Source organism: Neodiprion pinetum, chromosome 4 (assembly GCF_021155775.2).
Source record: "Neodiprion pinetum isolate iyNeoPine1 chromosome 4, iyNeoPine1.2, whole genome shotgun sequence".
Lineage (NCBI taxonomy): Eukaryota > Metazoa > Arthropoda > Insecta > Hymenoptera > Diprionidae > Neodiprion > Neodiprion pinetum.
Window position 1 is genome coordinate 26,104,986 of NC_060235.2, and position 27,789 is coordinate 26,132,774.

General features: G+C 36.8%; 3 protein-coding genes and 1 long non-coding RNA gene across 8 annotated transcripts; 1 reads left to right on the plus strand and 3 right to left on the minus strand.

Annotated features, from left to right (window-relative positions):
• Positions 1–2,466: 2,466 nt before the first annotated feature.
• On the minus strand, positions 2,467–4,460 carry LOC138190748 (uncharacterized). 2 transcript variants are annotated; one of them, XM_069134993.1, is made up of 3 exons: positions 4,292–4,460; positions 2,860–3,279; positions 2,467–2,623 (listed from the first exon to the last, which is right to left on the minus strand). In XM_069134993.1, exons 2-3 carry the CDS (start codon positions 3,246–3,248, stop codon positions 2,506–2,508), a joined length of 507 nt encoding a protein of 168 aa, XP_068991094.1. In that variant the 5' UTR covers positions 3,249–3,279; positions 4,292–4,460; the 3' UTR covers positions 2,467–2,505. The 2 variants fall into 2 exon arrangements, with proteins under 2 accessions (XP_068991094.1, XP_068991093.1); XM_069134992.1 differs by lacking the exon at positions 4,292–4,460 and having other exon boundaries at positions 2,860–3,393.
• A 2,015-nt stretch (positions 4,461–6,475) lies between these two features.
• Positions 6,476–15,068, plus strand: LOC124216077 (T-complex protein 1 subunit epsilon-like). Its single transcript, XM_046620165.2, has 8 exons — positions 6,476–6,700; positions 10,026–10,251; positions 11,162–11,360; positions 11,470–11,662; positions 12,197–12,466; positions 12,995–13,180; positions 13,535–13,853; positions 13,980–15,068. The coding sequence occupies exons 1-8, from the start codon at positions 6,596–6,598 to the stop codon at positions 14,111–14,113; spliced, it is 1,632 nt and encodes a 543-aa protein (XP_046476121.1). The 5' UTR covers positions 6,476–6,595; the 3' UTR covers positions 14,114–15,068.
• On the minus strand, positions 7,120–8,739 carry LOC124216079 (uncharacterized). 2 transcript variants are annotated; one of them, XR_006882521.2, is made up of 3 exons: positions 8,426–8,739; positions 8,048–8,303; positions 7,120–7,328 (listed from the first exon to the last, which is right to left on the minus strand). It is a non-coding gene; the product is annotated as an uncharacterized lncRNA (long non-coding RNA). The 2 variants fall into 2 exon arrangements; XR_006882520.2 differs by having other exon boundaries at positions 7,120–7,318; positions 8,426–8,737.
• Positions 14,646–27,674, minus strand: Nt5c (5' nucleotidase C). Of its 3 annotated transcripts, XM_069134990.1 has the most exons (9): positions 26,805–26,911; positions 21,568–21,718; positions 20,059–20,234; positions 18,826–19,053; positions 18,010–18,147; positions 17,745–17,902; positions 17,024–17,210; positions 16,798–16,938; positions 14,646–16,232 (listed from the first exon to the last, which is right to left on the minus strand). In XM_069134990.1, exons 2-9 carry the CDS (start codon positions 21,575–21,577, stop codon positions 15,876–15,878), a joined length of 1,395 nt encoding a protein of 464 aa, XP_068991091.1. In that variant the 5' UTR covers positions 21,578–21,718; positions 26,805–26,911; the 3' UTR covers positions 14,646–15,875. The 3 variants fall into 3 exon arrangements, with proteins under 3 accessions (XP_068991091.1, XP_046476124.1, XP_068991092.1); XM_046620168.2 differs by lacking the exons at positions 21,568–21,718; positions 26,805–26,911 and adding an exon at positions 27,125–27,674; XM_069134991.1 differs by lacking the exons at positions 21,568–21,718; positions 26,805–26,911 and adding an exon at positions 25,584–25,602.
• Between the last annotated feature and the right edge of the window lie 115 nt (positions 27,675–27,789).

A 27,789-nucleotide genomic window follows, 5' to 3' on the forward strand; every position in this document is an offset into this window, starting at 1 on the left:
AGAAATTTTATTAGCGGACTGACAGCCACCGAATTTGGGGTTGCGCGAAAAACGAATTGAAATAATTTATTGTAAACATGAACCAGGAACCACGGAGCGCTTATCCTGGAAGTCGAGAAATTTTATTAGCGGACTGACAGCCACCGAATTTGGGGTTGCGCGAAAAACGAATTGAAATAATTTATTGTAAACATGAACCAGGAACCACGGAGCGCTTATACTGGAAGTCGAGAAATTTTATTAGCGGACTGACAGCCACCGAATTTGGGGTTGCGCGAAAAACGAATTGAAATAATTTATTGTAAACATGAACCAGGAACCACGGAGCGCTTATCCTGGAAGTCGAGAAATTTTATTAGCGGACTGACAGCCACCGAATTTGGGGTTGCGCGAAAAACGAATTGAAATAATTTATTGTAAACATGAACCAGGAACCACGGAGCGCTTATCCTGGAAGTCGAGAAATTTTATTAGCGGACTGACAGCCACCGAATTTGGGGTTGCGCGAAAAACGAATTGAAATAATTTATTGTAAACATGAACCAGGAACCACGGAGCGCTTATCCTGGAAGTCGAGAAATTTTATTAGCGGACTGACAGCCACCGAATTTGGGGTTGCGCGAAAAACGAATTGAAATAATTTATTGTAAACATGAACCAGGAACCACGGAGCGCTTATCCTGGGAGTCGAGAAATTTTATTTGCGGACCGACAGCTACCGAATTTGGGGTTGCGCGAAAAACGAATTGAAATAATTTATTGTAAACATGAACCAGGAACCACGGAGCGCTTATCCTGGAAGTCGAGAAATTTTATTAGCGGACTGACAGCCACCGAATTTGGGGTTGCGCGAAAAACGAATTGAAATAATTTATTGTAAACATGAACCAGGAACCACGGAGCGCTTATCCTGGAAGTCGAGAAATTTTATTAGCGGACTGACAGCCACCGAATTTGGGGTTGCGCGAAAAACGAATTGAAATAATTTATTGTAAACATGAACCAGGAACCACGGAGCGCTTATCCTGGAAGTCGAGAAATTTTATTAGCGGACTGACAGCCACCGAATTTGGGGTTGCGCGAAAAACGAATTGAAATAATTTATTGTAAACATGAACCAGGAACCACGGAGCGCTTATCCTGGGAGTCGAGAAATTTTATTTGCGGACCGACAGCTACCGAATTTGGGGTTGCGCGAAAAACGAATTGAAATAATTCATTGTAAACATGAACCAGGAACCACGGAGCGCTTATCCTGGAAGTCGAGTTTCACCGCGTAGCGGACCCGAAGCGCGGGATCCGGGAGGTTGAGAACCCGGTACTCGAAATACGTAGCGGACCCGAAGCGCGCGATCCGCGAGGTTGAGAACCCGATACTCGAAATTTGCGGAGCGCGACTCTCATCCGTCCGCTCTACTGCGCGGTTGTTTCCAGACTGAGGAATTCGGCTAGCTGATTCTGAATTGGTGACGTCACTTTCTGAACGTCCGACATCCAAACTATGGTTTCGAACTTTGATACTATGTATGATGATGTATGATGTACGATGTATGATGTACGATGTATGATGTATGATGTATGAGGTATGATGATACGATATGATGTATAATGATTTTAGCTTTCACATTTCATACAAGAAATACGCACTTTATTTCTCCTGCCGATTCCAGACTCAAGCGGCCAGGCCCTTCGATGGTCAGCCGTTGACTGAAGATACGGGTCGGCTAATAACGCTGCCGTTCTGCGACAGTTGGATGATGAAAAATTTCGCTCGTATCTTTCAAATGTGTGTTAAAATACACTCGAAGTGTTAAGAAGCGTCGTTCTTTCTCTCCCTATCACCTTTCTAGGTCTTTAAACCACTACGCAGCGTTAAATACCGTCTCATATACGAAGCATCCATTTCATCTCGTTCAAAATTAGCGCATCCGTGATGTATTACAGTTACTCTGAATTTTTTTCCATCCGAATACTTTTCGAAAAACAATTCTGCTCCTCTACCCAACGCAGATACTTCACTTGCGACCAGCTAAAACAACGTTTCGATTCTATGCCTATGAAAATTCAAGATCGAGAGAGCAAATGAAAAGTTGTTGGAATAATTATGAATACTAATGTTATGGAATACATCGAGCGCGCGTCGAATAGAATCCCATTTCGAAATGAATAATTCTTCTCTTTTCATATCATAGCTAATCTGGTAATATAGCTAAATAGGATGGTTGGAGGTGTTCGGAAATGTTAGGAGGTGGTCGGCGCTGGCAGAAGGTGATAGGGGGTGGTCGAAAGTGGCCATTGATGGTCGGAGGTGGCAGGGGGAGGTAGGAGGTGTTCGAAAATGGTAGGACATTTCAAAAGTTAAAGTCGACGATGATCCGATGCATCAATTTTATCGTATATTTGATAAATTATTCCTAAATACATTGAAACATATGTATTTGTAATGAAATATCATGCAATGGGCTGTGTAAACTATAAACTATAATTTCTGTCAAATAGCTGCTTTTATGTCAACAGGGCTTTGAGACTCAGTTCAGTTCGTCCTCCTCCTCGTCCACCTCCGACCACCTCCAACAATCGCCAACCACCTCGAACAACCACCGATAACCACCTCGGGTTGTACCTGGAATAGCAATAAATATTTTCAGTATAAGAACACAGCAAAAATATTGTGTAAGGATTTTTATAATTAATTAATAATAGAATTAATTTTTCTAGCGCATTTGTAGCTCCTGAATTTGTGCTTGCCCGAAAAATGAATTGAAATAATTTATTGTGTACATGACAAGCTCAAAAAATTTTAGATAAAATATATTTACAATTTCCATTAAATATTACACGAATGTTATCTATACTCACTGTGCAGAAATCTTCGTCCTCCTCGTCCACCTTGTTCTCCTCGTCTTTCTTGTCCTCCGAGAGTCAAGATTCACCAGGTAGCGGACCTGGAGCGTAGGAACCACGCAGCGCTTGTCCTGGATGTCAAGTTTGACTAGGTAGTCGACCTTGAGCGCAGAAACTACGGTGCGCTTGTCCTGGAAGTCGAGTTTCACCAGGTGGCGGACCTGGAGCGCAGAAACTACGGAGCGCTTGTTCTGAAGTCGAGTTTCACCAGGTAGCGGACCTGGAGTGCAGGAACCACCCAGCGCTTGTCCTGGAACTCGAGTTACACCAGAAAGTGGACTCAGAGCGCAGGATTCAGGAGGTAGAGAACCCGGTACTCGAAATCTGCGGAGCGCGGTTTTCATACGTCCTCTCTACTGCGCGGTTGTTTCCAGACTGAGGAATTCGGTTAGCTGATTTTCGTCTATATAGATCGATGACGTCAAGAGAAAAAAAATTTTCGGCGACGTCACATTCTGCACATCCGAACATCCAAACTCTAGTTTCGAACTTCAATACTATGTATAATATGACATGATGTATAATGATTTTAGTTTCTACATTTCAGACAAGAAATACGCACTTCATCTTTCCTGCCGATTCCCGACTGAAGCGGCTAGGCTCTTCGATGGTCAACCTTTGACTGAAGATATATTCTTCAGTTAACGAGTCAGTTAATAACCCTGCCGATCTGCGACACTTGGATGGTCAAAATTTTTGCTCGTACCTTTCAAATGTGTGATAAAATACACTCGAAGTTTTAAGAAGCTTCGTTCTTTTACTCCCTATCAAAAAAATAAAAAATACCGACAATCACGTTTTCAGGTCTTTAAATCAGGACACTGCGTTAAATACTGTCTCACATACGGAGCATCCGTTTCATTTCGATCAAAATTAGCGCATCCGTGATGTGTTACAGTTACTCTGAATTCTTTTTCATACGAACACTCTTCGAAAACAATTCTGCTGCTCTACCCAAAGTAGGTACTTCACTTGCGACTAGCTAAAACAGCGTTTCGATTCTATGCCTACGAAAATTCAAGATCGAGTGAACAAATGAAAATTTGTTCGAATAATTATGAATATCAATGTTATGGAATACATCGAGCGCATGTCGAACAGAATCTCATTTCGAAATGACTAATTCTTCTATTTCCATATGATAGACGTATTATTGTAGATGATTCAGTTTGTCTTTTGGAAAATTATAAAATTTATAGTACTGTTTGGTCTCTGCATCATTATTACATCTGATATAAATATGTATACATTCTTTTCTCGGGTACCTATGCTTTAATTAAATGACTGTTTTGCTCCGAATTTTGGAAAAAATTTATTCTCGTTATTAATTTCTTGTATCGCCGACAAGTCGATAAGTACAGACGGCCAAGTACTGGCTTGGGCTTACCATTGCGAAGCTGTGTTACTCGGAAGGTGAATGTAGCCAGCATCATGTCGAAATCGGTATCTCTCTGATGTTCTGCAATAAGTTCTCAACTCTACCCTTGGAACATCTAAGGGAGCTTAAGCGCACGAAGATTTTCGGTTGTCACACCAAAGCCATTAGAGCAACTGTCTTTATATTCTTCAGTCAACGAATGTACTAAATTATTTCGCACTACGTAAATAGTTGAGGTTTTGTATACTGCGATTCACTGACTACTGAGTCACCAGAAATATTGAATTGTTGAACTCAGCACACTTCACTCCCAAGGGTACTTCTTCACTCCGACTACATCTGTTAATTCATATCATGCTCTTTTGCTGCGCTAGCGCTATTCTGGTGGGTTGTTGAACTGTTACTTGCAGCTTACAACTGGACACTTTTTCAACTTGTCCCCAATACGTTCACTGACGTATATCCTCAGTTAATGTTTCGTGGCCATACGGCTCATTACGGATACCTCTGTCGGCAGTTGATTCAAACACCGAACTCAAAAGTTTGCTTCAACGGCTACAATAGCGAAACACCAAAGGCAAACTAATTATGCGGAGATTCTCCGTTGTATAGTAAAAATAGCTGAAACTACTTCTGAATGAAAATGGCCGAAACGCGGGCAAGCAAAAAGGATAAAAACCAACACATTCAAGTCTTCGTTCGTGTCAGGTACTTGTTCGAATAAAGTACAAATAATCCAAGCCTTAATTGAGTTTGTCGTCATCCAAAAAGCATGGCAATCACAAATCATTACAAACCCTCACTTTCCATTATTCATAAATTACGTGTATGTAATATATTTCGATCAACCCCGTTCACCAAAGTATTTAATGATTCATTCGATATTTCATTGTAGTTTTATCTTCTGTCAAATACCACTGTCAAGCATTGATGCTTCTGTGTAAACAAGTTCACTAATCCTACATTGTTGCTGCTCAAAAAAACCCGACGAAAGGTCTAATCTGAGTGGTACTATAAATTCTACTCACAAAGCAAGTTTTCACATAATGCAGTAAATCGAAAGAACACTTCACTCTGAGCTATTTTAAATGTCAAAAATAGTATTTTTTGCAACAAGTGCGTGTATAACAGAGTTTGATCGTCGCACACGTGGGTTGACCAGGCCGGCCCAAGTGTCTCGCGATTATAGTATACAAGAGTGTACAATTCTACATAGCAGTTGCCAAGAGCATTTTCTGATGCATGGTGCGTGAAATTCATAAAAAATCTCAGTGGTGGGCTAAGAATAACAGAAATAATAATCAGACATACATTGTTGCAATATATCAGAGGTGACCAGCGGTCGGAAGCGGGTCGAAGGATGCAGGGGTGAATCCTCACCCTGGGAACCCCCCCCCCCCTCCCATACCTAAGAATATTCTTTTAAAAATAAAATCGATTCATGGAAATATGACTAAAATAATTATCTTGCATATATTCTATATTATAGCAACATCAGTCATTCACATGATAAATAATCAATATTCACTTTTTTTTTTTTATTCACAGCTGCCATTCAAATTCCAAAAATAAATGATCATTCATATTAGCAACCTTAATAACTTAAATGGTAAATGATGAATGTTTACCATTAGGGCAACTCTCATTATATTTCTCAGTCAACGCTAGGTGTTTTCGACGTCTACGCACGTCAGAATATTGATTTGCTTGGTCTGATAGGAAATTACTATACCACAGTTCCGCGTTACGTGTCTCACCAGTTTTCGATATCGCTGTGGTGTCTACTGGTGTCTACTACGTGATCAAGTGCAACAACCTTGTAAAACCAACTAGTGACCGATTTATTTTTTGGAATATCAACGCAGCTACTGAAACGAGAAGATAAATGCCATTTATCTGGAGTACAAACTTTTCGATTGAAGTCAAAGATCTTTATTCCTACCTCTGACGGGTATGCGCGTTGAAGTAGTTTATACGAAATAACATACGAAACAATTTGTCTAGGAGTATTTATAGCTGCAGTGTGGCAAACGTTGATTACACTCTACTCTAGTACAGAGAGAAACCTACCCGAGCACCTGTAGATTGGTGTGCTTGTTGAAGTGTTCGAAAAAACATCTGCGTTCAATGTGGCCAGTCCTTGAGGTCACTCTGTTCTACTTTGTGAGCACACCGTGGAACACTCTGGAAGGAAGAAGACGCTCGGCAGTGGCCAGTGAGTGACCAAATGGCTGCACGTCTGTAGTGAGGTTCGATCGCCCGAGTTTACTTTTTTTCATACATCACAGAATTTGAACTACTTTCATTCAAAACATGTCTTTTCCTGGTTCTATCGCGTTCGATGAGTACGGAAGACCTTTTATTATCTTGCGTGATCAAGACAAGCAGAGTCGCTTGACCGGCAATGATGCGATTAAGGTGAGGCATGCACATGTTTTATAATTTCCATTGATTACATTTTCTGTTATAAGTTTCTGATCACACTGATTATAACTATTCCATTTATTAATTCAGATAAATTGCATTATTTCGTGCACACTAATTTACCTAATTTCACCAAAGTGCTGATCGCGTGGTGGCTTTGCAATTTTGTACGCGCCACGTGTTCGTAAACCGGTAGAGCCTCGCGCATTCGTGATATTTTACTTCGAACTTTGGGATTATGTTGTTGTTTTGGGGTTGCCGATTCCGAAAACGAATGTAAAAATGCGAAATTAAAAATGGTGGACCGAAAATGGCGGAAATATTTCGTGAAAAATGGTACAACTTTGTTAAAAGTGATATTTTGTAAATTAATTTCTTTAATTCATACAGATTTTTTTCTTATAAAACAAAATAACATAATTTTTTAAGATACATACTAATCACCATCTGAATTCTCATCATCGACGTCGTTTCGATGAATGACGTTGTCTGCGTCGCCCCGCTACACTAATCCCATGAGGCGGGCCACGAGGCTCCGACCGAGTCGACAAAACACTGCTTCAAAGACTGCGTATTTTTGACCAATGCACAGTGGTCCAAAAGCCCGAATTCCTGGTCAAAACTAATAACTCAAATATTTCTCAGTGAAAATTGCTAGTATTACTATACCTACAGTTTTTTGGCTTGCTGGTTTCGAAAATGAATGCAAAAATGCGAAATTCAAAATGGCGGATATTTTTTACAAAAAATGGTACGAATTTTCAGAAATTCATAATACAAATGTTTTTTGGGTCGCTGATTCCGAAAAAAAAAACAAAAATGCAAAATTCAAAATGGCGGACGTTAAATGGCGGATGTTTTTCGCCAAAAATGATACTAATTCGCTGAAATTCATACTATTAATGTTTTTGGGGTCGCCGATTCCGAAAACGAATGAAAAAATGCGAAATTCAAAATGGCGGCCCCGAAATGGCGGATATTTTTTACAAAAAATGGTACGAATTTTTAGAAATTCATAATACGAATATTTTTCGGGTCACTGATTTCGAAAAAAAAAACAAAAATTCAAAATTCAAAATGGCTGACGTTAAATGGCAGATGTTTTTCGCGAAAAATGATACCAATTCGCTGAAATTCATACTAGTAATGTTTTCGGGGTCGCCGATTCCGAAAACGAATGCAAAAATGCGAAATTAAAAATGGTGGACCGAAAATGGCGGAAATATTTCGTGAAAAATGGTACAACTTTGTCAAAAGTGATATTTTGTAAATTAATTCCTTTAATTCATACAGATTTTTTTTGTTATAAAACAAAATAACATAATTTTTGAAGATACATACTAATCGCTATCTGAATTCTCATCATCGACGTCGTTTCGATGAATGACGTTGTCTGCGTCACCCCGCTACACCAATCCCACGAGGCGGGCCACGAGGCTCCGACCGAGTCGACAAAACACTGCTTCAAAGAATGCGTATTTTTGACCAATGGAGCAAAAACGAGCAGGCGATGCCAACGGTTTCACATTCTCTATACTTTTTCACACTAGGAATCGTTGAGATCTCCGCAGGATCTCCGGGGATCATAACTAATTCTCTACAGATAATAATGCAATTCAATGAAATAGGTTATTTTGCAGCACTCGTATTGCATCATAAATATCATCGCCATAAATTCCGAAACTTGGTTCATTCACAAAATTTATGTAATTCACTTACCTTGAGGAATAATATCCATTTTGGTTGACTCGATTTTGATGAAAATTGAAAAAACTACAGCCTTTTTTTTCGCGCGCTCGAAAGCGTGCACACACCACAGTCCCGCGCGAGTCTCGACAATGGTCACTTTCGAGGGCTTACCACAGGCCATGGAATGAATATGAACATCTGCCCTTTTGGATTTCAAAGCTCTAATGCTATCTATTGACAAATATGTGAAGCTTTACTTCGGATGATAACTTTCGGTTTTGGGGGTTTTGGCCAAGAATTCGGGCTTTCGGACCACTGTGCGTCGGTATTACAGTTGCATCTTATGCTTACTTTTTATTTCCTGTCAGAATTCAATTATAGACAACCCTTTTCACATTTTTGCAACTTCAGTAAGTACCTTACTGGAAAAAAACTTTCTTGTCATCTCCATGGGTGAAGTAATGGTAATGCTTGAAAATACTTTCTTTTTACCACGTCCAACTTGAGATTCAACTCAAAGGACAGCGGAAGAGCCAGTCCATCTGTATGTTTTGACTTTGTGTTTTCTGAAACATGTTACTTGAATCCAAATTTTTATCTTTCAGTTACGCACCTTGAGACACAGGAAAATTTTTATATGAAATTTGTCTGTGATTTTTAATAAAGTGTGCAAGATAAAATAAAATATGAGAAACTGAACCATTGAGTGATTCGATTAATGGACCACGCTTACTGATGTGTTTCTTACAAGCTAGTTCACTTACAATCTGTATTAATATTTTAACAGATTCACATGATTTAAAAATTGTGTTATTGTACTTCATCACAATGCATTATTATTGGTAGTATTTTTTCGATGACTATGTATTTACTGTATGTTTTTTTGTAACTCATTGTTACTCAAGCATAACAAATAGAACAAGGTTGTGAAAATTTCAAAAGTTTTAGATGCGAACATAAGTAATATAGTTTTACATAACAATTTAAACATCATTGAAGAAATGTTTTCTGCCATCTTGAAACATTTTTTGAGTGGTTGGTAGTAAACTTGATTAATTATATTAAACGAGAGAAAGATGGGAAATAGTATTTTCTCAGTATTCGTTAAACTACTGCGGTCTGAGCTTGTAAGATTAATGCAACATTTATGCATTTCCAGGAATCAATGTTATATTGCGATTTTAAGATTGTCCGGAGTTCAATAGATCATAGTAAATTCCACTAAAGTAAGATATATTCGTATTCTTGGAATTCTACATTTGTAAATTCCACCTAGAATTTCAAAACAGTGATTTCTGTTTCAATATTTTATTGTGTTGATATCATAAACCCGAAGTGCTGTAAAAACTTTCATTCTACAATAAAATCTTATTGTAAACCGTGAATAGTTAAGTTACTAATAAGTTATAAGAGAACCTGTAATACATTTTTGAGGGTGAAAACTTGATACAATTCTACAGAAGAATTGTAATCTAACATAAGTACAGGGATCAAGCTTATACATTGGTATATTTACATTGGAGTTGTAGTTTAAAATTAAATGTACGTTGCTAGTACTTGTATGTAATTATGCAGTTGACTGATTCTCATGATATATCAATATAACTGAATTTCGTTCTCTCTTCTCTAGTCGCATATCTTGGCAGCTCGAAGTATTGCCAATACTTTGAAAACATCTTTGGGTCCCAAAGGGTTGGACAAGATGTTAGTTAGCTCCGATGGTGATGTAACAGTAACCAATGATGGAGCTACGATCTTGAAAAACATGGACGTAGATCATGAAATCGCCAAGTTGATGGTGCAGCTTTCTCAATCGCAGGATGATGAGATAGGCGATGGCACAACTGGTGTTGTTGGTAAGAACATCAAATCTACATTTAAATCATAAAACATTAAAAATGACATATAGGATGCAAAATTGATGAATAATAAGAAAAAAAAAATTGGTATGATGATATTAGTTGAAAATTACAAACAAAAGGAATACAAAGCAATTTCAGTAACAATGAATTGGAATCAAGGATTGTAAATTAACAAAGTATATACGAGTAAATGGTTGAATAGCGGGTGAATTTCAAACATCTATTCTTCAATTCGATTGGGTTTGTTTTATTCAAAAGTATATTGATCGAGTTTCTTTTATACATATTATGTTTGCTTTGAATCAAATTATTATCAGAAAGAAATATGTAATTAAACGTCAAACTATATACCGTGGAATAAAACAAACTCCAACAGAATTCAGTAATTTTTTATCAAGACCCGATGCAAATTTCTATAATTCACCCACTTCTCTAGCTGTTAGGTATGAATATATACACATCTAAAGAACTTTCTACACTGCGATGAAGCATGTTGAGACGTGTGAATCTCGATTGTCTCGAGAAACTCATATGTAAACAATACAAAAACCATGCAACATTAAGTTTCATCGATCTGAGACTCTGAACCATTGGGCAGCTATTCTTAATTGGCTGCACGCACTGATATGTGTCTCACATCTGTATTCATGCCATTATGTAAATTTGTCTGTTTTGGGCAATTTAACTAAAGCAAACTCGCTATTTTCAAACTTTGGAATAACTTGAGCATTTCAATTTTCACAATATGATGCATGAGTACATATATACTTTATTATTGTGCTTTACTGAATTTAAAACGATTCCCAAGTCACAAAGACGATTTTTCTTACAAATACAATGTCACAAATTTCAGCTTCACTGTATCGTAATATTGTCACAAATTTTGTCACTTCTCTTACCTCAGTATTGGCTGGCGCGCTAATGGAGCAAGCTGAACAGCTCTTAGACAAAGGAATTCACCCAATCCGAATAGCTGATGGTTTCGAGCTTGCAGCCCAATGTGCGAACAAACATTTAGACACTATTGCGGAGGCTTTCCCAGTCAACCTCAAAGACTTGGAACCTCTAATCAAGACTGCCATGACTACTCTTGGTTCCAAAATGTGAGTGCAAGTTGAGATAATATTGCGTCAACTTGTCAATATTACATGTCAAATTCTTCCAAACATCCAATGTTGTATTTCGTTAATTTTTTATTCATTATTATTACAGCATCAACAAGTGTCACCGACAAATGGCGGAGATTGCTGTGAATGCAGTGATGGCTGTCGCTGATTTGGAGACACGAGACGTCAATTTTGAATTAATCAAACTAGAGGGTAAAGTTGGAGGACGCCTTGAAGACACAATGTTAGTTCGTGGCGTTGTTGTAGACAAAGACTTCAGTCATCCTCAAATGCCTAAGGTAATTACTATCACCTTTTATTGATCGATTTTTTTGTCGTTTTTTTCTTTTTCTTCCACATTCAAGATCCTGCGAGTAATCGCATTTACAGAGTTCGTGATTATGAAATTCATATGTTAATTTAAGGAACAAGTTACACTAATTCTAATCATTCGAAATTGACTTACAAAAGCGTCTGCTTTTGCATCGTAAAAATTTGACCTTCTAAACTTTTGCACTATTAGTTTGAATTGTTGTATTGATATATCTGCAAGGAGAATTTCAGCAGTTTCTTCAATGCACTGCCTGACCAGACACCTTGCCATATTATCAGCATGTTTGATTCTCGTGTATTTGAGTAATTGAAAAACTCAAATGCTGTATCGATTTTGCAATAAGCATTTTAAAAATACAGTTTATACAGTTAAAATTTCAATTGAGATCAACATCCTATGTGATGTTATTGAACAATCTGGTTGCAGAATAGTGTAAATTTTTATTAAAATCGTTAGAAACGGTGAGTATAACACTGTTTCCATACTCGATGTGTTACAGAGGTTGGAGAATGTGAAATTGGCAATTCTCACTTGTCCATTTGAGCCGCCAAAACCGAAAACTAAACATAAGCTTGACGTGACTTCTGTAGAGGACTACAGAGCATTACGAGAATATGAACGTGAAAAATTCACTCAAATGGTATCTCAAGTCAAACAAGCCGGGGCAACGCTCGCTATTTGCCAGTGGGGATTTGACGACGAAGCCAATCACCTTCTCCTCCAGGAACACCTGCCCGCTGTTCGGTGGGTCGGTGGTCCCGAAATCGAGGTGCTTATAAGTTTATTTTATTCTGCGGCATCTAGAAATTCGATAAAAGTGTCGGTGAAATTTATTCAATTTTGAAGTATTGAATCTACTCGGTCAATTTAATCCAAAAGGTGTGACATACGTATCGTTAATTTATTCACATGAATTTTTTCACAAAGGTAAGTGAAGACTGTCATGCATCATCCATCATGTTACCAAAATTCGAAATTCTGAGCATTCAGTTCCATTTATAAACAACCCAATGATGTGAAAGCGCAATAGAAGGGGGTAGCATTGCGAAACCAAGCGTCTGGTTCTCTTAATTATGAGTCCTCTAATTCATTCGAAAATGTATATACTTAATTTTTCGAACCTATTGTGGGCTTCATTTGAGCACAAAGTCGACTTGGGACGTATCTGTTGCAGTGGCCCTAATGATCAATAATTATGAGAGCTGAGGGTTTTTTCACTTTCTTCATTAATTAACTGTAATCATAGATATTGTCAAAAAAGAAAGAATTTTTATAATGCTGATTATTCAATCCTCAGTTGATTGCCATCGCTACCGGCGGTCGTATCGTTCCTCGATTCGAAGAATTGACTCCTGATAAATTGGGATACGCGGGTGTGGTTAGAGAGTTGACTTTTGGAACCACAAAGGACCGCATGCTCGTCATTGAGGAATGCAAAAACTCACGAGCAGTAACCATATTCATTCGTGGAGGCAATAAAATGGTAAGTATGCATTTTTTTTTTCACATTACGATCAGACGCCTAATTTATAAAAATAGTCTTGTTAAAAAATATGGCAAGGAGAATTTCAGCGATGTCATTCAATGCGTCTAACTGGCCAGACACCTTGCAAAAAAAAATAGCACAGTTTGCATATAAGCATTTGATTGATGATAAAAAAAATTCATTGCATATCGAATTGTGTTACAAAATTTTCTTTATAAAATATTGATTAAGTTTAGTTGCAGCATTCATTCTAGTCCGAAAGAAATCGTCGACGCTTAATATAGTTTTTGATCATTGTCCCTTTCATTAAAGCACACTGTACTCCGTAAGCACATTTATTACTGTCAACAGATTATTGAGGAAGCGAAACGTTCGATCCACGATGCACTTTGTGCTGTGCGCAATCTCGTAACGGATGGAAGAATAGTTTATGGAGGTGGAGCAGCCGAAGTTTCCTGTGCATTAGCATGCGCCGCTCATGCCGACAAGATCAGCACCCTTGAGCAGTATGCATTCCGTGCATTTGCTGATGCGCTCGAGGCCATCCCCATGGCATTGGCAGAAAACGCAGGACTTTCTCCTGTCGATGCTCTTGCTGAAGCCAAGGCGCGCCAGTTGACCGAATCAAACTCTAGTCTTGGAATCGATTGCATGAACGTTGGCACAACCGGTAGGTGTATTTTGTTGAAAATGTACCTTCTGTGTTTGCTTGGTCGCGTTTTTTTTTCTATGTAAACAAATCCGTTTTTAACAAACTGAAATCTTTAAAATTAAAGTTCTTTTTTTTATTTTTCAGACATGAAAGTCCAGAACGTCATCGAATCTTTGAAGAGTAAGCAGCAGCAAATCTTACTTGCCACGCAATTAGTGAAAATGATATTGAAGATCGATGATATCAGATCTCCCAGTGACAACGGTATGGGAGTTTAAATCTGCCGAACATTCACAATAAAGATTGTTCAAATTTTCACGACACGTTAACGAGACTGGATTATTGTATTATTAATACGCTTCATTTGAATTGTTTCTGATAGTTATTAAACATCACCCAGACCGCTTACTACGCTCTGATTAAACAATTAATTGACTTCATGCTGAAATTAATTTATAATAAAATAAAGCTATAATTGACATAAAAAAAAAAAAACAGAACCTACGTAATTAATCTCATCATTCGGATTGTTATTCATCCCAGGCAGTGTTCCGACGATAAAACTTATCCCGCGGTGGTGGTTACATTTTATTATATGTACATAGTACCTATAGTGATTAGGTAAGGATTTCACAAGGATACAATCTGGTTATTCGGCTCAGACTCCCGCACAATTTAGTCACAATAAAAATAGATTCCGCAAACTGAAAACTCTGATAAATATTTAGAGCTGCAAAGTATTATCAAAAACCGAATGTGGTCTGAACTGAATATACAACTTGTACTCGTGCGTTTGATATAGAAGACACGTTGCACACAAACACATTTTGTATTCGATTAGGTATGTCGTAATTTTTCTTATAGTACGTATGTAACATGCATAATGACTCGTTTCAACATTTTTTAAGTATCTACGAGTAACGGTTATCTTACGTTTGAAATTTGGCATGAGATACGCAACTATTCAAGCCAAATGATGATATCGAGACACGGAAAAGAACGCAGTATTGTAATTTTTTAATTTCATATTGTTCATAATTATTACTAAACTCAAATTTTGGCATTGATGTAATAATGACAAGATGTCAACAGACTCTAGAAACCGGTAATAGTCTGACAACCGATAGAAAAATGTCTGGAACTCCAAGTTATTATCCTTAACTTCGCGTGCCTTCATTTGTAATTACAATACGTGTGTAATGTTACTTTTTTATGAATAAATCGAAAATCAGATACTGCGATTTCAGTTAATATCCGGAAACATCGTTCACTTCGCGCATCACAAATAAAATTTTTATCATTTTTTATTACCCATGGTAAATTCTAGCTAAATAAATTAATATCTGACGAATATTTTATCCGATCATTGCTAATACTCGTACGTTTATATCTATCAATTGTAATTATCTATTCGATCAGATTGATTGAGATATCCCGATGTTACTCGGGGGCATTACATATCTATTTGTACTTGCAAACGTCCAACGATAAGAGTACGATTCGTTTCAGACAAACGTAGCGTCAACTTATTATATAAATCGATCGATCATTCAATTAGTTCTTAATCATAATAAGCTATAACTCAACTTAAGCTTTGGCAACATTTTCAACGTAAAAGTAAATCTTGACATTCCTAGGTATTTCTATCGATAAACTTGAACAAACTGTAGCGCTACGAAATAAGCTATTGAATTTCCCCACAGGATTTGAATTTCACGCAACGTTTCTACTACTGGGGAAAAATAAACTACAATTAAGGAAAATTGTATTTGTAAAAACTATTAAATTTCGTCAACTTCTTACGGATAAATTTAAGCGTATTAATAGTGTGAGGTCGATCTTAAATTGTAATCTGAAAGGAAGGAAACTAGGATGCTTATTTTCTTTCTGTTTTCTCAATACGTTTGAATTTTGATTATCTTTTTTTTTCTTTTTTTGGGAAAGAATAAAATACGATGCGTTCGTCCCAAATATTTCGAGATCAATTTCGTAACGCATATTTTATACCGCATGATGGTTTTGGCTCGGTTTGCGCACGGTTTATACGAAATAGTTAGTGTATTCATGGGGCATGACTCCTCTCCTCGGGTAAAAGGTGTGAGTGGTCGAATAGTTTAAGAGGTTGGTAATGTTGCTCATGTAGATGTCCGCGAAACGAAAGAGACGCCTAGAAAAGTAGGTCGGATTATGGTACGTCCTAAAGACTGAACCAAACTGTTGGTTGAATACGCGTTTGATATCGTTGCGTAGATTATCCCTTTCTCGCATCCATTCGTTCAACTGAACCTTCGCTTCCTTGCCCTCGTAATCCTGGTGATCCTCGATCAACGCCGTCAGCATTTGCAGCCAATTCGCGTTTTTCTTAAACTCTGGATCGTTGAGATTGTCGATTTCGTGCTGAAATTAAATTTATATTTAAGTCCCTCTGAACGAAATAGAAAGAACTGGAATCTCGATTCACCTTACACTTTAAGAAGATTCGTTTTCAAAAATTTGTTCATAATTCCAGTATTTTTTATTCTTACATGATCTCAGAAATTTTCGTATCTGATGAATATAATAAATTGATCGATACTCGATGTACGACTGTCTCGTAATGAAATTGATACACGGTACTGATTTCCGCCAACCAACCATCTTAACATCATCGGCTTTGATCATTTGTGTGAACTTTTTCAGATGCAAAAAGCTATGGTTTTCTCAACACAACTTGAATAATTTATTTTAAGAAATGGTTGAAAGTAAAAGTTCGGCATGGTCTATTTTTGATTCCTTCGGTTAGAGCTGTGCCATAAAATAATTAGACAAATGTAAAATCAAGGTTGGAAATTAAAAGTAATTTGATGCAAAAAAAAAATCGAATTCGAGACATTTCTTAGTATCGATACAGATTATGACAAGATGATGAATCGGAGGACCAAATCAGTAAACGAAAATCACGAAAACTTTGACGTGTGCTTACGGTGAGTTCGGTGATGATGGCTCCCGTTCTCCAACCGTGTTCCAAGGTAACGTCCGCGAGGTCGCTGTAAGGATGATCACCAAAGTACAACACCTGGTGTCCCCTCCAGCCCGTCATGTCTTGGAGTTGTTTGACCGTTCCCTTACGATACACCAATTTTCTTACACGTTCTTTCAAATTGATTTCTAGTATTTTTGGACGAAGACTGAGATAACAGATCATTTACCTCGAGATAAATTGTGCCCTTCTCTAACTTGGTTACACGGTCCCAGAGCAGGGTGTGTTTCTTTTCATCGTATATGCGGAGTGGTCTCGTTTCGTCGGTGAAGAATCGGGGCTTTCGAGCTTGAACGATAACTACGTCGAAGTAATCCTTCCAGTCCTCACCCAGCAGGAACTTCATACCGACGTTTCTGCACAAGTAATCCGTAAGATTGTAATACGTCCATTTTGAATTAAGAATGTACAATTTGTAATTTATACGACAGTATAAGTGAAAATTACATTGTAATTTGTAATTGGAGGTAGATAAAATTGTGCTGGCCACTAAAAATAGTCATAGAAATTCTGTAACGTATCCCTGACTTTATCTGAGCAAATTGTAATTTTTCCCTGACTAAAATTCAAACTAATAATATCAATTCAAGTATCCTCGAGTGAAGCTTCGAATTCATCGATACTCAATATAAAAATATAAAATATGTCGCATTTTGTAATAAAAACGAAATTTTGTTAAGTGAGAAAAAGGTGAATTACATTTTATAAATTACAAAATAGGAAGTAATGGGTGATTTGTCTTTTATGATTTCATATCACTCGGATTACAAATTGTAACTGGGCGGTAACCAATACTTTCCTGCACGGAGTCAGCGATCTTTTCTGATCGATGGATCATAAAATTGCAACGTGCATTTTTTCAATTCTGCAGCGACAATGAATCCACTTACACGAAAGGAAACGGACTGTTGGTCACGAGGAACATCTTCTTCTTGATGCTCTTCAATCTGTCGAAAAATTTTCTCATGTCCTTATTCTTTTCCAAAAAATCGCCAACATTCTTGACCACAGTTTGGTGCATTATTGGATGGCAGCTTTGCACCGAATTCTGGAACGATACAATTCCAATGCAATGCGTGCTGTTGAACGTCAACATGTGCGCTAATTCTTCAGATTATGGTGGAAAAAATCACAAAAGTTTTACATCGCTCTCACCTTTACATCACGGAAAAGTATCTCGGGATGATAGTCGATGTGATTTTTCACAAAGTATTCAGCAACGTTACACAAGAGACCCATTTCTGGTACAGAAAACAGATCAGCCAGTTGAACCATCTTCGTTGATCGTGGATCCTGCGATCGATATGTGATAAATATGAAATAAATAACCGTTTTGCCATTTTCTACGGTCACATTATTTCTTTTTAGTTATCTTGACTATTATATTTCAAATTTTGACTCACCTGCTTGGTCTAGAACACAATCCAAATTTCGTGTTTCCAAATTCAACAGTCTCATGCAATCAAAAGAAACTCATGTTAAACACAGCTGAAATTTATATCGTGTACGCAAATTTTCGAACTTCACGTTATTCCTTATGTCACCAGTTCATTGAATACCGAAAACGGTTGTTATATACATATTTTAGGTATGAACATGAAATTTCACAAAAAAGTTCAAACTCAGCACTCCCGATATAAATGTAAATTTTTTTCCTCTATTTTGCACTGCGCCAAATATGAAAAAAACGGGATATTATGTGGAATTGAATGGAAAAATAAAATGCTACGAAATAAGTAAGTTTGATTCTTTGACTACTGAAAAACGAAATGAAGTAGATGCATTCGACAGCAAAACGAGCAAATTGAACATAAATACAAACTCATGAGATCTGGTTGGTCGAGTCGCCGCTGTCCGTTTATTAGCTACGGGTGGAACGTGGAGATGACATGCAACGGAAATGGTAAAAACAAAGAGAAAAATCAGCAATCGTATTTAATATGCGCTCCAAGATTCTCCATTATTCTTCACCTGAGTGTGTTTATTCGGTGCCTCTACGTAGGCGATGGGTATTATCCTGTTTTTGTAGAGCCTCAAGACCTCCTCATCAGGCACCCGCTGTAAACCCCGGTACACTGTGCCCAGCTGAATTTGCAGGAAACTGTCCAGTTTCAAAAGTAACCCTTTTTCTATGTCGTAGTGCAAACCTCGAACTGCGAATCCTTCCGGGTATTCCAGCTTCCCGATTTCCTCCGGATACTGCTTAGCCAAATTACGTAATTACCAGATTTTGCATGTCGCAATGCTTTAATATTTGGATGATTACAGACACTTTTTCAAAATATGTCACATTAATCACGGTAGAGGATTTTTCCGCCTATAAGAACTTGTTCGTAAATTAATATTTGAATAAATTCACAGCTTCTATTCCTATGCCGTAGAATCGAAATGTTGAAACATTGTTTTGACATCACCGTTTTTGTAACGAAATTTTTATTGTGACCGTTTTATTCCCTGATATTCATATATTTTCACCTTCACCCAAAAAAACTCATATTTTCATAATACATACTCTCATATTCTTTTTTTTTGATTCAACCCAAGAAAATTTATCACTAGAAGCAACCCAATTTTAGTTGAATATGAAACTAATAGAAGGTTTATCTGCTATTCATTAAGATTCACTTCAAACAATGAAATTTCTTGCTCCCAAAACTCTATGCTTTACTGACAACATTCTATTGGATTTATCGAAAGTAAAAATGTGCCTGAAATTAAGTGAAGTCGATTCGCCGTCACTGGATCTTTGATATATATTTATAGAGAGTTAAAAATTAGTTTCCACCAGTACTCCGTTTTTCTAGGTATACAAGAGAAATAAATTTTCCAAGAAAGTTTAGAAAATAAGAATAAATGGAGGGAAATGACAATATCAAGTTGGAAATATATTAAAAAGCTTATCGACAAAGTTCAGACTTTGACAGAGAACATTTTTGTACGCCTGTGCGATCTGTCTGCACAACATTGTGTCTAATTTTACAAACTTTGGTGAAAACGTTTCAGAAATAAAAAATAGAAATGTAATTGAAACCATGCTCTTGGAAACCATATTTGACTCATCGTCAGAGCAACCGACACAGATTTAAATGAAACCATACAGTACCCAATAAGTATTACTAAATAATAAATCAGAAAACATGTGATAAATAGTTTGAAGAAGTTGTGCTAAAAAATGTCGGCTATGGATAGGAAAAATGCTGTCACCTTGTATTTTTGAATGAGCATGTCGCGTCCCAGGTTGTAGAGCAGGTAGTCCATCGACGGTTTGTAACATGCCAGTGTGTAGTCATAATCGAAGCCATAGACTTGCACCTCCTCCAGGTCGAGCTCATTGCACGCGAAAACACCGTTTGCATTAACGTCCAATGGTAATTTTTTTGCTAAACAAGAGAATTTTTGTCGCAAATTTATTATCGGCGACATTCTGAAAGGTTCCTAATCTATGGCCACCGAGGAAAATTATATAAATGCATCACCTATTACGGAACATAAAATCATCACTTGGTTTGCAAATTCCTTGTAAAATTGGCGAGCTGAATATTTCTTAGCACCGTTAATCGTGCATTTTTCAACGCTTTAATTTTTGTCCGGTAAATAAAATATTTTCTTACTGCTATCGCTAACTGTCGCTGTAGGCTTTACAACAGATATAAGCGATGATTGTTATAAAAGGAAATCATTGGGAATTATAAGCACGTGTGTAGGTACATGTGAAATGGAATTTATAATAGTTCAGCGAATTAAATTTTAATTACCAGTTTTCTTGCCACATGAGAATAATACATTATACATATTTTATGCGAAATGATAATCGGCGTGTAAATAATTCAACATTTCGTTTCGCACCCACGAAGACTGCGATGAAAATCTCTCTCATCCATGCATGTAGATATGGAACATTATTTTTGTAATCGAATAAGATTTCAAGACTGAATTTTTTGTGTGCTTAATTTTGATTCATTTCATTCCACCTATTAAAAGTACAGATCACGATCATTTAATAAAAATTTTACCTCAATTTCTTCTCGAGTTACAAAGTTTTTAAAAATTTCCTGTTTCAATTCTTCACAATTTAAAACTAACTCAAAAACGATATGAGAAAGTAAGATATTTAAAAAAGTCTCGACACATTTTTTGCTTTTGATTCTTGGATCGTAGATTCACATAGTAAAATATTTAAAACATTCCATCTTATGAAAATAAACAAATATTTTAAATTGTGACGTAAAAAAATTTGAATTTTTGATTTCTTGTTACGAATTCTGAGACAAGTACCAATATAGACAGACAATCGGTTACATTTCAATTGTTTAAATATAAATTTTAAGATCATTTCTCAAAAACGGTTCATTTCGGATTATGTGAAATATTCACTCCATAAAATTTTTGGTGGATAGAGCGATGCTTATTGACGAGCTAATACATTTTCATTCATTCTTTCGATAGGCGAAACGAAATAACTAAAAATCCAGTAAATACTAAAAATCAATCTCAAAATCTTGTTCATTTTAAAAAATAATACCCCGTACGTGTTCGAAAACTGACATGCACGTTGTACACATAATATACAATTACAGTAATTGTTACTGATTTTCAGACGACGATAAGTAAAACAAGGCGGTGTTAATGACCAGTCAACCTGCAGGCTAATGATAAACGTGCTTTCACTTCACGTACAACCACGTACATATTCAACACGGCATGTATACTCACGTTTATACATATATGTAAGCTACTCGGCAACGGGCTGGTAACACCCAATTGCTTATGTGGATCACGTATGTAGAATTGTACACGTACATTCATACTTGAACATAAAGGTGTGTACGTCTCGGTCGATTCATCTAGCCGTTGAATTGGGTAGCTATGTATTACAGGTATTTTTTCTACTATTTTTCAATACATCGTACATAGTGCATGTATCATAGTATGATTACATTCTTTTATCAATTTTAAAAAAAAATAGTTTTATACACATGTTACATTCCACGAGGATTTTGAATTATGCATTGAAATATTGCAGTAGATATATGTTTGCAGTTTCTCACGTTTGCCGCATGAATGTCAAGCGATTTTTATCACGATTTAATAATTGAATACATCTGAGATAGTTGCGAACTTATTGTTGGTGCGCATATTCTGCATATCCGCGCAAACTTGCAGGTTTGAAAATCAGTTGGAACAAATACAGGAAACTGTAGATAATTTTTTTTTTTTTTGACAGCGTGCGTTTTGATTGGGTAGGTTTAAAGTTTACACGACGCAAGTGGGACAAACAGCATTTTACGAAATTGCTATACAGGCATGATTTATGTTGCATCCGGTCTTTACGGTGATTTTAATGATCGTATAACCATTATACGTTACACGTATGTGTATTGGGATTTTTAATCAACTATCAAATAAATAATGTTTTAGAAACTTCATAGAAACATAAAAGTAGGCACGTATAAGTAATTGTAAATCAGTATGACGTACTGCAATTATAAATTAAACGATACATAAAGATTTCTGGGTGCAAAACTGGATTTTAGTGAAAACTAGAATTATAATTATATTCTTCCATACCGGTTTAGAATATTTTTAGAGAAAGTTAAAACATTTTGAATTTCAGTACTATTTTAGAATGATACTCAGAGTTGGCATCGTAATTATTTATCTTCAACGGATGAAAGTATGCAATCGTTGAAAATCCATACACGTTGGAGTTTTTTAAAATAGATATATTTTCCATGAAAATCCGAAAATTATAATATGTTTTTCACCTTACATTTACAACTATAATATGGTGTTTCATTTGTTAAGCCAATGGGATACTAATCGTAGACTGCGTAAATTTTATTTTCAATTTTCTGTCCAAGCAATTAATGATGTGAAAAAAAAAAAATAACTCATACGGTTGTCGCATGGAATAAATATTTTTCGCTCCAGGCTGCTGTTTCTGTTTACTATCGTAGGTTCTGCGAAAAGTACTATGATCCAATTCTCATCACCGTGTAAATTTTCTAACTGCAATGGCAGCTTAATTTACATCTCTTAAATCTTCTGTGGATGACACAATTACCCACGTATAAGTATTTAATGATTCCGTTGTTCGGACTTCAGAGCCACAGCTCTTATCGACGAGTGGTATCAGTGTCAGTGGGTGATGATTGGAATAGCTTAATGCCCAGCTGACTAATCTTGATCAGCGAGTTACAACCGCTGCATTGCGTTCCTATTTATTTTGCAGTTAAGGAATTGGAGTTGAATACGTTTTTCATCTGTCGCAGACGTATTACACAAACCGGCGATGTAACATCGCGAAAAAAAATTGCACGTGTATAAATAAACTCACGGATGCGTGCAACGAGCTATTATATGTAATGAGTACGGAAGAGGGGACGAATTGCAGAACCCTGTTATATGTGATTAGATGAGGGATTACGTGATTTTATGGGACTCTTGGGCCCCGTGACATGGTACTTAACGGCGGTTATATCTTGCGATTTTCGTACGGTAACGACGTTGAAGATGTTGGGCAAACAGTCTGGTCAAGACATTTCTCGACCATAGAATTAGAAAATTGGCAATCAAACGTTCGAAACTTGCGATTTGTAACAATGATGGGAGAGTTTAGTTATTGAGAAGCTACTCGAGGGAACTGTTTTGCCGTTTTTCGAAACTAGAGTACATATATTATACATACATATGTCAAATTAATGATTTTCAATAAGATATCGTAATGAAATGCAAATGAGGAATTAATTCAGTGTAATTATTATCTTGAAGATACGGTTCAAAGTCGGTCATTGATTTGATTACAAATGTTAGAGGTTTCCAGCGTTTCAAAACACGAGCCTTCATCGTATGTATTGGTGAAATTTCAATAAATGGTCATGATTTTTTAGGAAAAATTTGTGCAAAAAAAAAAAAAAAATCATGAAAATTTGCTCTACAAGTAGTAGAAACAAATATGTACAAAGGTTTGAAATGGTTCATAAAGATTGAATTACCTTTATGTGCATATCACTGATGATTCATTTATGCATTAATTTTTTTCATTTCTATTTGTTTAATTCTGGTTACCATTAGATAATTAAAACACGAATCGATCGGCATTTTTCACATTCGTCAAATGTCATTTCTTCGTGTCACCCGATACAACGACAATGCTAATTGTATATTTTTGGCAACAGTTCCGGCAACAGTCATACTAGAAACTCTCACGATCCAACGTGTTACGTGAACAAATGTTTGACAAGAACATCTCGCTCAAGTATTTTGCACGCCAGGCGAAACACGTGTTACGGTACCTAGCTTGGCGTTGAGCCTAAAAATATTTTAAGGCTTCGAAATACACCAACTTTTATACTTTACTGCAATTCCAATGATGTTTCATAAATTTTTTGCAATTGGAGTCACATCAATTCTCTAATGATATAAAAAATCCTTACTACAACGGAAAGCCTGCATTGACCAGAGTCTATAATGATATGAACCACAATACTTTATGGTACACTCCGCACATTCTATTTCTACAACTAAATTGACAAAAATATGTAGTACAAGGTTGTAGAGTTGGGAAAAAATTAATAAATGAATAAATTACAAAAAAAAAAAAAATATTTATCCAATGATAAAATATAAATGATGAAAACTGACTTGACTGTACGAGGATAGAATAAAGGATGTGAGCCGTTGAAAATATTTCTACAAAGTTCTGTACGTACAAATTGTATAATGTATTCAGAAACGCAATTTTAACTGCATATTTCTGTGTATAAGGTACGCACGTAACATATAATATCCCCTCACTCTATGTTAAACGAAACGGAATTTGAACCGTGCCGTATGAATTACCTACCGACAATGCTATCGCGAAAATAAATATTCATTTCGCCAAAACTGTTATATAATTGTTTGTTTATTCATCGTACGCAATGATTTATTGAAATCACCAAGCTTCGAATGATCGGGTTGAATTTAAGCACAAAAATATGCTCTCGCCATACACAAACTTCAAGAACCGCGAATTTGAACTGTACCACTTCAGTTATTGACAGATTCAAACAAATCATGTCATTGTCCTTGTCTTGTCGTTGGTAATATTATTATTAATATTGTAATATTTCAACATGACCAAATGTGCTATGAATGTCCAATTTTGACGAATTATCATTCCTTTCGTACACATAGTTTATTCTTTCCAGAAAGAATTTTTATTTACAGCTTTTCAAACAGTTTGTCTTTTTCCAAATATTTCAATTTTAAATATCAATGTAAATTAATACTAGTTTATGAGCAATAAGTTAATAAAGACCTGTTGAAGAAATGCGAGTATTAAAAAAACGAGGAGTAAGAAGAAATGACTTTTAATTAATCGAAATTCAGCGACCAATATGCCCTGGCATTAAACAACCAAATTTCTAAATAATGTTATCCCTCGAAAGTTTTTAATTTATGCCTGGGTTATTGCAGTTTGAATTCACAGGTTTTATGGAATTATCTTTATTAGAGAATACTGTTCTAATTAATTTAAGCTCAATTAACTTGATTGACGGTCTGAATCGTGCGGCGTCTGAATCATAATTCGTAATATTTTTGGCCAGAAATTTTTAAGAGTAAATTGTGCAGGATATACATAATTAATAAAAGGTAAACAATCAGAATCAAGCTGCCATGAAACTGCGATGATACGAATACACTGAATACCGTGAAATTTTGCATCTTATTGCTAGCTTACTCACGCATTGTTTACACAGCATTCGAAACACGTTTGTTTCTTCGATACCAATACTCAAGATTATAACACTTGTACGTACGTATATAGTTTGGGTTAAATAATGATACAACAGTGGGACAAAGTCAGCAACTAGACTAAATTCAGATAAATTGAATGAAAATATTTATCCTTTATCATCGACGTAAATTAACAATACTGCAAATTATGATTGATATATGATCATTGGTGTTTCAGACGGGTGAAATTACTATAAAAATTTTCCTGAATCCAAAACCGTATGAACTCTGATTCGGATCGATTATAGCATATTTTTTGACGCTTTGACGATAGTCAAATGAATTGACACTCGAAGTGACATTCGACGCGGTCGGTAAAGAAGAGTTGACTTTAGTGAACTTTTGTTGTTTAAGAAGACACTACCGTTAGTCTTTACCGACCGCGTCAAACTCAGTTACTTTGAATATTATTGAAGCCTACTCGTGTAATGTAGAGATCAGTGCGCAGAACTGACGTGAAAACGTCGCAGACTGTGCAATTCTATATGCAATGTCAAAGAAATATGTAAACAACATTTTTTTCATGCGGAAATAACTCTAGAAATTGTATTCCTACATTGAGTGGTAATTCAATTACAGAAACGCTATTTTAAATACATCATTTTTGCAGAGAAAACAAAAAAAAAACCGTATTGAGTGATCTTATTCCAGTGGTTTCACGTCAGTCTGCGTAGGCTTTGATGATACTCGAAAACAGTGACATTTTAGTCTATCGGTAAAAACCGGCCATATGAAATTTAATGTTGTTTCGGACTACGGTTTTACGTGCAAATCTGAAAACTCCACCGTTTTTCGTTGGTCGGGAGTGTCACCTTAACCGCGACCAAATCTGTATTTCCCCGTCTGTCTGTTAGGTACGCTATCACGTCGGGGTAGTATAATATTTATAGATATACACAGGACTAAACTTTATTCTCAGTGACGAAAAGAAAATGTCAAACGTGTGTCACGTCCTAAGCTGTTGGAAAAATTTAAAAACGTTGAAAATGTAAATTAAAAATGTATCATAATCCGCTTATTCGTGCTCCTATTATATTTCATAATCCATTTAGACCGCTGAAAATAAAGTACAATAAGACAACCTACATTCAATGAGAATTGCAGGTACATACAATACATCTGAAAAACAAAATACACAAAATAATACAGTAACAATTATCGCGTATTACGTATTTTAAGCTGTACAAGAAATGCATCCTGCTCACACTTGTTGCGCCTCAGTTTCGCATTTTTTAACGCGAGTGTACGCGGATCAATCGCGAAGAGCAGCGAGAGCACGCGTGCTCGAATCATCGAACTGGAGCATCGGGGAGACTAGGCTAGGCTACCGGCCAATAATCATCGCGCATGCGCCAAGTTCTCGACCTGCGCAACGCGACTAGAATCTCAGGTTCCGCTAGGCGGCCGCGTGCTCTCGCGTCTCGCGTCGTTCCGTTACCGCAGCGATCGCGTCTCACGTATCATCGAGGGAATAAAGTTTTCTACTCACATTCACACTTCGCCTTGGTGTTCAAGTAGTTCTGACGCATCGTTTCGCGCGATATTTTTCTGTGACTGTAACCCGGCTGCTGGGTGTATTTCCTGGCTCCATTTCTGCACAGATATCTTGTATTCCTCGCTGCGCCGCTCAGGAGCAACACTACCGTAGCTTTGCCAAACATGGTGGACCGATGACGCTGCCGGGCCAACTGGTCCGATTGCTAGGGAGCTCTCTCTGTTCATTCGTGACGTTGAACAGAAATACGCACGGAATACCTGGCCGGCTAGTCTTCGTCCGGCGTGATGCCCTTCATTTCTCGTTGCGCAATTTTTACCAATTCTCGCGGCGTCCTTGATTCGTCAACGCTTATCGTCACGGATATGTAATACGCGAATGTCACTCCGCGATAGATATTCACTCCCGCACATGCCTCTCGCGATATTCGAAACGCTCTGCGCCGCTGCACTACGCGATTCTTGTTTCCGGTATTTTTCACGTTGTGTCGGCGCCTCTGTCCGCGGCGCCCTTTTCAACGCTCGATCTTTGCTAATTAGTATCTGGATCTAGAACATTCTCGCGGATATTAGCGGACTCGACGCTGACTAGATTGTACCGTGATTAGGTGAAAGCAAATTTTTCACATCTTTGTTTCCGGGAAAAATTCATAGCTTTAA